Source organism: Cupressus sempervirens, chromosome 7, assembly GCF_028749045.1.
Source record: "Cupressus sempervirens isolate cs-2001-9-10 chromosome 7, ASM2874904v1, whole genome shotgun sequence".
In the NCBI taxonomy this organism is placed as follows: Eukaryota; Viridiplantae; Streptophyta; class Pinopsida; order Cupressales; family Cupressaceae; genus Cupressus; species Cupressus sempervirens.
This window is the reverse complement of record NC_143124.1, coordinates 670,107,403-670,122,233: the sequence shown is the minus strand read 5'-3', so window position 1 is coordinate 670,122,233 and position 14,831 is coordinate 670,107,403. Positions and strand designations below refer to the sequence as shown.

At 35.3% G+C, this 14,831-nt stretch overlaps 1 protein-coding gene across 2 annotated transcripts in view; it reads right to left on the bottom strand.

Annotated features, from left to right (window-relative positions):
* LOC149548443 (ethanolamine-phosphate cytidylyltransferase-like) overlaps positions 1-14,627 on the bottom strand; it is a 153,533-nt gene extending 138,906 nt beyond the window's left edge. Inside the window, exon 1 of one of the 2 annotated variants that reach the window (XR_016354028.1) lies at positions 14,000-14,471. Coding sequence is in view for 1 of the 2 variants with exons in the window: in XM_089792512.1 (XP_089648638.1) it covers positions 14,000-14,322 (323 nt within the window). In the remaining variant the exon portion in view is untranslated. Of the gene's footprint in view, positions 1-13,999 lie in introns of both variants that reach the window. The other variant, XM_089792512.1, reaches the window with a different exon arrangement.
* Between the last annotated feature and the right edge of the window lie 204 nt (positions 14,628-14,831).

Sequence of the window (14,831 nt, the reverse complement as noted above, 5' to 3'; positions counted from 1 at the left end):
AACGGATCAAATATGTATATATGCAATTCTAAACTAGTCTAGATTGTGCTTTAACTCCTAAGGTCGAGGAGACTGACCGGACACAGATTTGGAAACAATTAAATATTTCACAATATCTGCGATGGTCGAGTTTAAAATGTCGTAGATGACCTTGTCCACTTATCTAACATAAATTGTTTACAAAAAAAAATTTTAAATGATTATAAAGGACGAATCAACTACTATTTAAATCTCCATGCCTCCAATAAAAATAAACAAAGAACATTTTATTTTATTATTAAAATAAAATATTTCAATTTACATTACAAAGCCATATTAAAGCTCCTTATTCCTCCATACAAAAATATATTTCATTTCTAAATGCTTATGCCAAATATCTAATGTGTCTTGTTGCTTCTCCTTCATTCCTCATTTATACTTAATAAATAGAAGATGGTGACTTTTCAAATCCAAAAGTCATGTCTTCAAAATAAATCGCACCTTCTTATTTTTAAATAGTCTTGATTATTATTTTAATAAATCTTCCTTAATCTTAATCGCATGGCTCATTTTAGCCATAAGCTTTAATGATAATCAGATAAGGCAATGAATTTATTAATACCACTGGTTTATTATCCCCAGCATAGCTCTTTTTATATATATGTTTGCTATTACCATTGATGTCCCGTGAGAGGCTTGGTCATCCATCCTGGAATTCTTTATTCCTTCATGCTCAAGGGCTGATTCATCATCAAAAACTTTTGGATTATGGCCAAAAATTTGGAATTGGAAGCATCATTCAATATGGAAGCATCGAGCTAGAAGATGCGAGTATGTAATGTTGCGAGAAGCCCCTTTGAAGACAGAAAACTATGTGCTACTTGTAATCTTCGAGAACAAAAGTCTGAAGCGATCAATATAAAGTAGACTCCATTTTCTAAAATATGATACCAGTGGACACTACCCGTAACTATGGCTCCTTTGTCATGTCACGATACACATACAAAATTGGGCAATACTAGTATTCCAAAAGTCAGCCTAAGCATGTGATGAACAAATTTATAGAAGTATTAAACTCTAGGCATCGACAGGAGAAGTTTTGCAGATAATATTAATATTCGTACTAATTACCGATGGTGGAGAAATCTAGAAGACACATAATTCATCTAGCAATGATCGTGTGTTGCATAAAACTTGCGATTATAGATAAAAAAAAGTATTTTATATTTTTGCTCAGAGGAATAAGGAGCTTAAATATGACTATAATATAAATTCATTTATTTTTATAATAAAATAAAAGGCCCTTTGTTTATTTTTATTAAAGGCAAGGAGATTTAAACTATAGTTGATTCTTCCTTTATAACATTTTTAATTCTATAAACAATTTGGTCAAATAAGTGGACAAGGTCATTTATAGCATTTTAAACTTGATCATCGCAAATATTGTGAAATATTTAATTGTTTCCTAATCAGTGTCCAGACTGTCTCCCCGAGCTTACGTGTTAAAGCGCAATATGGACTAGTTTAAAATTGTGTGTATATATTTGATCCGCCGCGTCTTGATTATTAAACAATTTATAGTTTGTGTGCATAAAACATTATAAAGTTGTACAATATAATCTTCATTGTAGTTGACTCTGTTGCCCGAATAAACTAAAGCACTGGCCTTTTATCATTGGAATAATGGATTTATATTTGAAGTCAGAAAATCTATAACTTCCTTATTACAAACCTCAAATCCATTGTTAAAACTTTATACAAATCATTCAATTCAAACACTCAGCATTCAATTTGATTGAATTTAAGGACCTTGCCAACTGAAGAACTCGCAAAGCTTAAATTCGCTATAGAAAAACCTTGAACCAGGCAGTCAACGTGTGAGGTGAAGTTCTACCCACCTAGGTATAGCAAAGCCTAAAGTACAGGGGAATCAAGGTGATTCTCGTTCATTGGCTAGAATTGAATGTGGAATCCTATTAGAGAAGTGGTAGGCTCTTGGATTTCCAATCTACGGTTTTGGGAACCAACACAATCCCCAAACAGCTCCATGAAGAAGAATATTCAATGCAAATTGGTGCCACAAGTATGGCCAAATGAAGAAAAATTGCCAGCATCACTTGGCTTTTGGAAAGGAAACGCAAGAAGGGTCTCAACAAAAAGCCAATGTTGCGGAGCATACTAAGCAGAAGGAATCTACCTTTGACACCTTTATGGCTAAAAGACCAATAAATCATGTTAAGTTCTTTGTCTGGTATATTGAATCAGGTGCTTCTCGACACTTCACTCATTAGAGGGACTGGTTCATAGAGTACATGTCATTCACCAATTCAATGATATTTGGAGGGGAAGAGTATATGGTTGTCGGCACAGGCAATGTGCAAATTGAATCTAGTGAGCGGAATTTAATTTTCCTCAATGTATTCTATGTTCCAAGCATAGAACTCAACCTTCTCTCTGTCAGTTAGATTATGAGACACTCCTTGGCTATAGGTTAATCCAAAGACAACTCGATGAAGAAGAATATTTAGTGCAATTGTTTCTACAAGTATGGCCACATGAAGAAAGGTTGTCACCATCGCTAGGCTTCTAAAAAAAGGCAGGAAGGGTCTCAACAAAAGGCCAATGTTGCAGAACACACCAGTAAAAGCAATCTATCTTTGACGCCTTTATGGCTAAAAGACCAACATACTATGTTAGTCCTTTGCCTAGTATATTGATTCAGTTGTTTCTCAACACTTCACTCAACGAAGGGATTGGTTCACAAAGTACATGCCAATCACCAATTCAGAGATATTTGAAGGGGAAGAATATACGGTTTTCAACACAAGCAACATGCAAATTCAATTGTGGGAGGAATTTAATTTTCCTTAATGTATACTATGTCCTAGGCATAGAACAGAACCTTCTCTCTATCAATTAGATTATAAGACACTCTCCTAGGCTTGATGTGGTATTCAATTTGCACAAATGTAGCATTTCTTATCAATAGACTCAGAGACTCACTACAATTGAAGTATTGAGGATCATGGTCTTTATAGACTTGTTAATACTAGTAATTCTCACGATCATGCTATGGCAGCCAAAATCAGCAATATGGGCATCTAAAAACACTCTCTCTCAGCTAGTTCGCAAGGATTTGGTTGCTGGCTTAATAGAGATTCAAACTCAAAATCATGGAGTCTGTTAGACTGGAAAGTAGCATCAAACTCCATTTCTGGAAGGTGATACTTGGCAAGCTTCCAAAGTATTACAATTGGTTCATGTTGATATTTGTGGGTCAACGAATACTCCTTCAGTTACTAGGCTCAAGCATTTTATATTATTTGTTGATCATCTTAGTGGCAAAAAGTGGGTGTATTTTCCTAAACAAAAATCAAAAGTGTTTAGCATGTTTCAAAAGTCTAAGACCTTAGTAGAAAAAGAATCTTGTCATCAAATAAAGACTCTTAGGTCAAATAATTGTTGGGGTAAAATCCAGATATGTAAACTAACGAAAGCACTTTACAATCTCAAATCAACTCCTCAAGCTTGGTACATAAAGATTGATAAGTACCTTGGTGATCAAGGCTTACAAAGGAGTTCTTATTCCAATATGTATGTGAAAACTACTTGTGGTGATATTCTTTGGCTTGTCCTCTATGTTGATCATCGATTACCGATTATGCTTCGTAGTTTAGCACTTTTGAACAAGCAGATCAAACAAAATTTGTGCCAGTCCTTTGACATAACAAAATTAGGACTTTTGCATTATTGCTTAGGAGTTCTATCCCCCAACATATTCTGGTTAAAAGGAATACTTGAAAAGATAAGGTTTGATAGGGATGCCTAAGTAACATCAAGGTTTTGACAAAACTGTTCAAAACCCTTAGGAATCAATTGAATACTAGTTTAGCATATCATCCAGAAATTGATGGTCACACTAAAAGGGTCAATCAGGTTCTAGAAGAACTTAGAATTTATTGCATGTATTACTGGTACAAATGGTAGGACTACCTAACCTTTTGGAGTTTGCTCAAAATAACTCCTATTAGGCACCATTTGAGGCATTGCATAGAAAGAGGTATAGAACTCCTATCAGCTAGGACAATTTGGGGGATAGAATAAGCCTTGGACCCAAAATGCTCTTGGAAATGGAGGAGCAAGTTAAACTAAGCAAGAAAAGGGTAGTTGAAGCTAACGATTGGCTAAAAAGCTATGTCGATGCCAAAAGAACACTGAGACACTTTGTGGTAGGAGACTTAGTACTCCTAAGGTTCAAACCTCAAAAGAGTGTTATTAAGTATGAATAAGTCCTCTAAACTTGTGTTGAGATATGTCAAACCGGTTGAGGTCCTAAAGGTTATCAATTTGATGACTTACAGAATTATTCTACCACTAGCCCTCACCCAGTTACACAATGTTTTTCATGTATCATATCTTAAAAACACATGCCAAACTTTCAAATATGCTAGATTTGAATTCATTGCACGTGTAGGACCCAGGGATGGTCACAATTGAGCCCATCAAAGTGTTCAAAGTATGTAAGCTTCACTAGTGAAATAGGAAGATAAAATAGTGTAAGGAACACTGAGACCAATGCACTAAGATCTTTGCAACCTAGCAGAATTATGATGAAATCTACCAGAGATTTCCTTAGCTATTTAATTTTTATAACAGCTAAAAACAATTTTGAAATAATGGATTAGACAGTAGCTCCATTTTGTTGTGATACTACTTAAATCATCGAGGACAATCATTCACAAGGGGGAGAATAAGTTACACCCCTATTTTGCTATGAGATTAGACAGTGCAACCTAGGAGGATTATGATGAAATCCATTAAAGATTTATTTCTTTATTCAATGTTTATATAAGCCAAAGACTAATAGTAATAATGGTTTAAACACTATCTCCATTTTGTTATGATACTACTTAAATCATCATGGACGTTGATTCACAAGGGGGAGGAAATGTTGCACCCTATTTTGCTATGTTATTTTGCTGTGGTATTTCACTTGGACAGATGCGCAATGGTTTAATAATGCAATGCTTTTATATTTTTTGAAACTGCAATGATGAACAAATGGTTCAATTGTGATAAATTGTGTTAATGTGGAATGATGAAATTGATATTGATCAAATGAATAGGTTTAGGATTTATATGTATGTTTAGATAAGTAAGTGTACAATCTATAGTTTTGAACATGATCAATGTTCTCCAAATTTAAAAGACGTCAGCCAACTACATGTTATGCCTATGCAAGTTAATGCAAGAGTCCATTGTCCTTCGAGTAAGGAGGGGGGGCCAACATCAAGAAGTTGTAACATCTAAATAAGTTGCCATCTAAAGATCTTGGTGAGTGCCACGTCTAGGACTTAAGGCTAAATCTCCTAGAATCCCTAGAAACTACCACATATAGGCTTTGGACCTAGTTCTGCAATCAAGGACTAGACCTCTATGGTGTCACCTAGAGGGTTATTTGGAAGCTAGGGCTATTCTATTGCCTTACACAAATCATTTGAATTAGAATAGCTATATTCAATTAAGTTTAATAGAAAAAACGCATATAAATATTGAGGTCTCATCATAGAAATCAAGTTGATCTTCTTTTTAAACTATTTGAACTAAGTAATGCTTACATAAATATGTATGTAAGAAAATTGAAAAATGAATGCAAGCATGCATGTATGTATCTATGCAAGCGTGTATACATAAACTCATTCAATTTATGTCAGAAAAATGCATAAGAAATTATGATTTTATAGGTGAACATATATAGAAACTCATTTAGTACATACTCAAGAAAGTAATTAATTTTAAATCAAGAGGAAAGGTATTCCATTTGATTCTCACATTACTAAAATATTAACTATAAACTACTATCAGCTTTAATAGCCTTAAACCACCTCATAAGTGAGAATCAAGGAAAGATATTTGCATTTCCTTAATTCATGACACGAGGGAGTTAATTTGGTATCAAGCCTCTTTAATTCAAAGGAGTTTGGAGGCCCTAGAAAGACATCATTCCAATTTGTAGGAAACCGAGTTAGTATTGACTACCAGTGCATTACAATATAAATTTAATGAAATTGGGGAGAAATGTTGAATGTCATGACATATGCATAGTGGAAGAGGAAACCTAGCGGAATGTAACAAAATCAATAGGAAATTAAATGAAATTTGGGAAATGGTTTTAAACGGAGTAAAAGTAACGAGAATCGCCCAGAAATTGTGTCAATCACCAGTTTGGTGATTTGATTCGAGAATCCCAAATTTTTTTGAATCGTTGAACCAGATTGGCGATTTCATCGCCATGAATCGCCGATAAAGTGATTCATCCAAAAAATTACCAAAATCGCTTGCAAGAATTGTGAAAAATCGGCCTGCGCAACTTAATAAAAAGTCAAGTCAATTTTTTTTTATTAAAAAACCCATCTTTTTAATGATTTTTTTGCCTTTCCTCTTTGTTTTAGCCCTAAGGGGCCTTCTAATTGTTTAGCATGAGTAGAGGAAAGGAAAAGTGAGAGAGAAGAAAGATAAAAAAAAATCACAGGTTTGCAACCAGCAAGAAGGAAGAGCACCAAAGAAATCAAAAATCCATTTCGGAAGGACATAAGATTGCATTGGGAGCATTAAGGAGTCAATAGCAACACTCCTCAACTCATTTGCAAGAGGTAAGTGTTGATTTTTTTTTGTATGTTAGTATATTATTCATTTTTTGTTAAACTTTTTTAATTTTCATTTGCAAATCTTGAATGAGTTTTACTAATTTGCAAAGTAGGCTTTGTTGTTTTGTTTATTAGTTTGAAACTTTGAGGTTTTATTTGAATTTTCTTATTGCAACAGCCTTAACTTTCATTTTCCACAATAAGTAAAAAAGATGAATGTTGGAAATATACCAAAGACTTCCCTGGAAGAACGAAATTTCAAACGAAATGTACGTTTTGTAAAGATATAAATTATGGTGGCATTTATAGATTCAAATACCAAATTGCTGCCATACCTAGATATGATATTGCAATTTGCACTCAACAAACTATTGAGGCAAAACGCACTTGTTTAGTGGCATTAGAAGAATATGAACAAGAGAAACTAAACAAGAAAAGGTAACTTGAAGGGTTACGGGCTATTGGCTCCCATGCCCACAACTGCATCTGCATCCATAGGTTGTGTTGGAGAGGGTTCTTCCAAGCCTCATTTTTCGTCCTTGTGCTAGTGCTTGTGCTAGTGCTTGTCGTTCTTATACTGAGATTGAGTGCAGCCTAAAGTGCAGGGGAAAAAATTGGATAGTTACTTTGTGCTTTGCACTACTTCTAGCTCACAACCCACACTTGAGGGCATGGGTTTGAACAAGGAGATTCATAACGCTTCCGGAAAAAAAATTTGCAAATTTTAGTACTTTTGCAACAGTCCATTTATTGCAGCTAGGTAATTGATTCTTTTTTATTTGTTTTCTTTAAGTTTAATATTAACTTTTAATTATATCTACTTTAATCATAGATTCACTTTACATAATAATTTGTCATCTAAATTTCTAACCATTAATCTATTTGTGACAGTGCTCCTTATTGGCAATAACATAATAGATGCTGTTGTTATTTGTGGTCCGAGGTTTAAAGCCCCAACTGAGGCTAAGTTGAGTAGATACCTCTTAGATGAAATGGTAGAGGATATGAAGGTTGAGCTTGAGGACCACCAAATGGAGTGGACCAAAAAAGGGTTGCACCATCATGACTAATGGTTGGACAAATAGGAGGAATAGAACACTCCTCGATTTTCTTGTTTCCTATGGAGGTGATTGATCATTCTACTTTCCTACATGCATTGTGAATTGTGAATCTTGATTCAATAATTTAAATTTTGATTTGTTGATTTGTAATTTGTTGATGATTCATGATAATTCATTGTTTTGTAGGATATACTATGTTCCTCAAATCTATTGATGCTTCCACTCATATCAAAAATGCCACATACTAATGTGAGGTTATTGAAAAAGTCATGGTAGAGGTGGGGGAAGAAAATGTGGTGCAAGTGGTGACAAATAATGCAACAAGTTATGTTGTTGCAGGTAAACTTTTAACTTTTTAAGTTTTGAAAATAAATTTATTTAAACTTTTCTAATTTTAAGTTCCCTAACATGTTTAAATTTCTAATTAATTTAAAATTGTTGTAGGTAAACTTTTGATGGAGAGGCACCCCACCATACTTTGGTCTCCTTGTGCGGCACATTGCCTTGACCTCATGTTGGAGGAAATTGGCAAGCTTAAGTGAGTCAAATCATGCATAGAAAGGGTCAAAAATATATGCAAGTTTATCTACAATCATGCATTTGTCCCCAGCACAATGAGTGACTACAAAGCAAGCAGGGAGTTAGCTCATCCAAGCATCACGAGGTTTGCCTCGAATTTCATCACACTACATTCTTTGTTGACATCAAGGGCTGAATTGAGGAGCATGTTTGTTGGGCAGGAGTGTACTACATCTTCCTATGCTACGACCACTGCAGGGGTAGATGTAGCGAACTGCATCTTTGATAAGGATGGTTTTTGGAAACTTGCTATAGAAATCCTTGAGATAAAATTTCTTACAATTTAACATTTAGTATTTATTATTTAATTATTTCAAGATTTAGTTTTACTTATAATTTTATATTTAAGTTTTGACTCAATTTTTTATTTTATTATATCCAAGTCACTAAGCCCTTTGTATCTCTCCTACGAACTGCTAATGGAGAAAAACCTTCTATGGGCTACATATATGAGGGCATGGATAGGGCCAAGGAGGTCATTAGAGCCCAATATGGAGGAGTGCAAGATAAGTATGCCCCTATTTTGGGAGATCATTGATAGAGCATGGATAGGGCCATATATAGGGAGAAAACCTCTACGGGCTACAAATATGAGGGCATGGATAGGGCCAAGGAGGTCATTAGAGCCCAATATGGAGGAGTGCAAGAGAAGTATGCCCCTATTTGGGAGATCATTGATACGAAATGGCAGAATCAGCTCCACCAACCCATCCATGCAGTAGCTTATTATCTGAATCTAGCATTTTGCTTTTGTCTTGACTTCAAGGCAGATGAGGAGGTTCTCACCAACCTATATACAATGATCTTCAAAGGTTAAGTAGTGATGAGGATAGTGCAACTGCAACCATTGAGCTAGACAAATTCAATAATAAAGAAGGGCCAATTTTCTCTAGCAGGAAGGCCATTGATGCTCGGACAACAATACAGCCAAGTAAAAATAATATATTCTTGAATCTTAAGTTTATGGCTTATAAGTTGTGCATTTTAATTTTTGATTTTGTAATTTTAAAGTTGTAAATGAGACTAATTATTATTTTTTTCCCTTTTTTTCAGATAGATGGTGGCAAATATTTGGATCCACAATCCCAAAACTTCAAAAAATTGCTATCTGTATTCTAAGTCAACCAAGCAACACTTCTCAATGTGAGCACAATTTGTCCATGTTTGAGCATATCCACTCGAAGAGGAGAAATAGGTTATCTATGCAGAGGTTGAATGATCTTGCTTTTCTTCATTACAACCTCCATCTTAGGATCAAACAAATTTTGGGTGTTGACTCCTCTCCGATCATTCTGAAGGAGATTGATCCGGAATCAGAGTGGCTCACTGAGGCTGTGGATCCAATCTTCATTGAGGCAAACCATGAGTGAAGCAGACCATGAGTGGGTTGAAAAGGTAGATAGAGAGGTCGAGGTTGTGGCCATGGCAGAGAAGGCGGCTAGAGCACATTCAAGTATTGGCAGATGCACACATGCACACACAGACACAAGCCCTAGTAATGTTCATGGGACCATCTTACATGTGGGGGCTATGGCTCAACAATCCTCTAGGACCTACCTGAGATGCCTTTGTAGAAGGCAGACAAGATACTCAGAAGCTAAGGTTAAGGCTAAGGCCGAGCTTGAGGATGATGATGAGGCTTGAGCTACAGCCTTGTTTTTTCATTTTGTTTATAGATACTGATAGACATATGTTTCATGGATCTTCATCTTACATACATTTATGATTTGATGTCTTATGGATCTTCATCTTTCATACATCCTATGATTTGACTCATTATGATCCTATGATTTCTATTTACTTCAGCTACAAGTTACATTTTACATGTAACATATGTGATGGATTTATTATTTATGTTCCTTGTTTATGGATGTTAGCTTCTACTTGATGTTAGAGTGTGTTTTAATTTATATTCAATAAAAAGGGTGCATGAAATTAGTTTTAAATTGGTAAAATCTCTAAATTTCAAGGGTTTTTTTAATTTGCCAATTTGTGGCCGATTCGATTCCGATCCATGGCCAATTCGCGATTCGATTCAGCCTTGCCGATTCCAATTCTCGTTACTTTCAGTTAAACGCATATATGGAAAAAAGGAAAAAGAAATCGTGATTGTGGAGAAGGCACAATGGAAAGAAGGGACAAAGAGGAAATAGCAACTTGAGGAAGTAACTACAGCTGTCTCTGAAAATTCCATCATATTTATTCAGGCATGAAAAGCACTTCCATCCCTTGTTTGTTTTTCTTCCACTGAATGAGATGATAAACTAGTCTAGACTTCTTATGACTGAAAAGAAATGCGTAAGGATTCCTTGAAGGAATTTTTGTAAGGAAACATGCATGGTTTCTTAAACCAGAAAGTTCATGCTTTAGCTAAAACACTATTAAATATCGTTAAATTAGATCCCATTCTGATCAACTTCAGAGGTCATAATGCTGTTACAGAAGGAGATTTTATGAATTCCTTGCACAAGTTGGAAAACAAGAGTTGCAAATAGAGAGCTTACTTTGACAAAATAACTACAGAGCATCATGGAAAAATGTGTGAGCTAAAAGCTCTTGAAAACCAGTAGAAGATTATGAGTTACTTTCACAGATATTTGTATGAATGGTAATTGGCGATAATATCATCTTTTATAATCTGCTGAATTTTTTAAATAAACAGCGAGACCAATTATTTCCATGTTACTTGTGGATTAAGTTCATTCTAAGCTCTCAAAGGACACTTCTGATTTTTATGAATTATCTCTGTGTTCATATGGATATGAACATGTGGTTATCAAGATTACCCCGGAACCCTGACTATAGCTTAAAAAAATGAAGTAAAAAGCTGAGTTACATATACATTTGGTTTAGTAAGCTTAAATTGAATTTAGACTGTAGCTGATAGAAAGTGTAAACTCTGTTGTAAATGTTGTAACAAGAGGGCAGTAGAAGCTCAGATAGAATCAAAACATATTCTGAGCAACTAGTGCTCACACATGAACAAAAAGAATATAGTTGAAGTAGCTTAGTGACCAAATTTAAGGAAGATGATTTCTAAAGAGATTTGTAAACCCTACTCTGAAAGTAGCTCCTACTGCACCAAAAACCTCTGTCTAAAACATAGATGTAAAGTTGCCATAACTGTGCAAAGCCTAGGTCTAGACCAACAGATCAAAAGGAAAGTAAAACTTTGAATAGGGTGGTGGTAAACCCAAGACTGTGCAGGCAACGTGCTTGTTAAATGAGACCTTGGCCAAGGTGCGCATTGCTTAGGAAGTGTATGTCCATTCATAAGACTCAGCTACACCTCTGAATCAGTGAGGTCATACAAGATGAGGGTTTATCTAGAGTGTGACCGACTAGAGTAGTGTAGGGCCTAAACACCAGAGCTCAGGTGGTAATTGATCCATCAATCATTACATCCTCAAGCAGGGCAGGGTCATTCTCTAGTTGGGGAAGGTGCAGAGTGTGATTTCGTTTATGGTTGGGAGGGAATGCCTCAATGATGCTCCCCTTCTCTGACAAGTGGTCAGATGAAATTGGAAACACCTCATCAGATATGAAATTGTATCAGGTTTCTATCTTCACTTTAGTGCTTATTTCAATACGTGTCTACACATAAACTATAACTATTGGTAGTGATAGCAATAATAACATGCTTCAGTCAATTCATATGAGTTTCTTGCTGCAGTAATAAAATGTTATTTGATAAAAATAGAAAAATTTTGCACTTACTTTCTTTTCAAAACACAAAATTAACTATTTGGTTGTTTCTGTAAGCTTGAAGTAAACCATGCTCATTGCATTTTATAAAGTGCTTGAATTGTATTACATATAATTTGTCTTTGATTTAATTTACTACAATTAGAGATGAGTTTCCTTAGTTGCAAAGTAGAGGTATGTTACAATGACATTTGAAAATGTATTAGGTTAATAGAAAATGGAAAAGGATGGTCTGAATCAAAAGAATGCAAATGAAGGGCTCTCATTTTTTCCCATTTAACCAATTGGGCCCAAAAAACCAAATAGCTTAGACAATCTTACAGATAGCAATGTTTCATGGATCAAAACAAATGGACTCAAGCTTCAGACTTTATAAAGCTGTAGGCTAAAAATAAGCTTGAAAAGGCACAGCCAATCAAAGACAAATTATATATAAATGTAATTCAAACACTTTATAAAATGCAATGGACATGTTTTACTTCAAGCTTACAGAAACAACCAAATGAGGGCATATAACAAGCATCGGAGACATTGGAATAAAGCCATGGACTAATGGAGAACAAAGAAAAAAAACTATGCCAAAAATGTGAAGGAAGACCATAATATGTGAAAATGACAGCCTTGTTATCTTTTCTACTGGGTAAAATCACAAGATTTTGGCAAATGACTTCATGAAAAAATCTGGCTTAGAGGAGACAACAGCATAAAGGCATGGACTAACAGGAAAAAGAGGAAAAAAAACTATGCCAAACATGCGAAGAAAGACCACAATACATGTAAATAACAACCTTATTGCGCTATCTACTGGGTACAATTTACAAGATTTCGTGAAAAAATCTAACAAGGGACCCCAAATCTTCAAGGATCATCAACCCCCACAAACACAATATAGCCACTGGCATAGAAGAGATTTGGTAGGTGATTGTGAATTATGACACCTCTAAACCCTAATTTATGTGGAAAGGTTGCTAACATGCTTCAAACAGCCATGAGACACCTATTTGAAATCAAGGATGTTCCGAAACAATTAAAAGAAATGTACACTGACATTTCTAATCCTGAATTAAATACAATTCTCTAAAATGTATCAGCAATGGGCATTCCCAAATAAATGTGCATTGAGATATCTAAATCAGCAATAAAAGTGAAACAACTGAGATGTGTCCACGCTGCAAATTCCCTAAGTCTCATGCTAGAATACAGGTCGAAACGTACACCAAAGAATATCAATTCTCAATTACAGTGCAAATGTCTAATAAAACATGTCGAAGGGACATAAGTCATTGAATCGTAGAAATTATGTGCACAAGGGAGCTGCTTAGACTCGGATTGGCACGAGATGCTAACACCTTCAAGAGTCATCTAGAATATGGAACTGAAATACCGGGTACAAGAACAGGTGTTCCAGCAATATATATGTTGATAACAAAAAGAAATAACACAGTGACTCCAGAGAGCAAAAACCTAGAAAACTCTTCCATACAATTTTGAAAACTATGAGAGACCTTTTAAAAAACATATCTCCGTATATTTCTTTCAAAAAACAGAAAATCAGCGTGCCAAATGAACGTAATTCATATTACTTGAAATGTAAATCCACCGAATGAATTGGAATCATATTACTTGTCAGGGATTCATATTACTTGAAAATCTAAAACCCACTGGATCAACTGGAATCATACCATTCCTAATGCAAATCCATGGCCAAAAACAAAACTAGGGTCCTTCATAAGGGACTCAAAACTTTCAAATTTACTGAAGTCTCGAGCAAAGTTTTCGAGACTAGCTAGTATACAACATGCCACTGTGAAGAGAGCTCAAGGGGCAAAGCATCAGGATGTTCTAGAGTGGTGAAATATTGAAATTGGGACAAAATACCCAATCCAACGTGCGGCAATAACATCGAAACCAACACATCCCACTCAATGGAAATATACCAAATTAGAGAGAAATAAAGAAAGAAAATCAAAAACCCTGGTAGTTCGGATCAGTTCTGAAAAATGTAAGAAGAAGAGAGATTTCACCTGCCTTTCACTCAAAGACATGACAGGAGGCCCTTTGTTGGCTATGATTTCCTCGTCGCTTACAACACCGACGACGAGTTCATCGCCGAGTGCACGAGCCTGTCTGAGTGCATTGCAGTGGCCGTAATGCATCAAATCGAAGCAACCGTCCATGTACACCCTCACGCGCTTCTTCTTTCTTCTCATCCGCTTCGCAAAGGGAATGAAAGCTTCAGGGGCCAAATACACTCCCAGCAGCGCTGCAGACACCAGAAGTCCACCCACTACACGAGGCACTGTCAATGCCATTAATCTACTGTTACTGCTGTTTTCATCTGTTGATCCCATGTTTCAATTGTTCCTTCAGTATTTTATAAGTTCAGCTCAGGTGGTTTTATAATGATCTGAGGGATTTCCTTTCGTATATCTGGGCCAGAGCTTGATGCACGCCCACCAATATTCAACAGAATGAGAATTGTAGGTTTCTAGAGTCATTCCAGTCTTAACTTTAAGGACTTTGTTTAAATAGTCTTGCTTCAATCTCTGGCAGAATTTGTTCTGCTACACGTTGGATTCTTCTTATTTTAACTTAGCGGTAATCTTTCTGTTATTGTATGAAATTTGAAATTATGTTTCAAAATCAACCTGTTGTTCGATTTTTTATTTTAGTTAGAATAGGCCCTTGTGTTTGTCCTTGTATTTTTGCTTTGATTAAAGCTGATTCTTGATGAAACTACTTTTATCAAATTGTTCTCTACATTGGATTTGTTAATATGGTTGAAAATCAATAGCTATAGTTTATTGTTTCATAAATTATATATATGTAATAATAATTGTAATAAAAATTACGTTTTCTA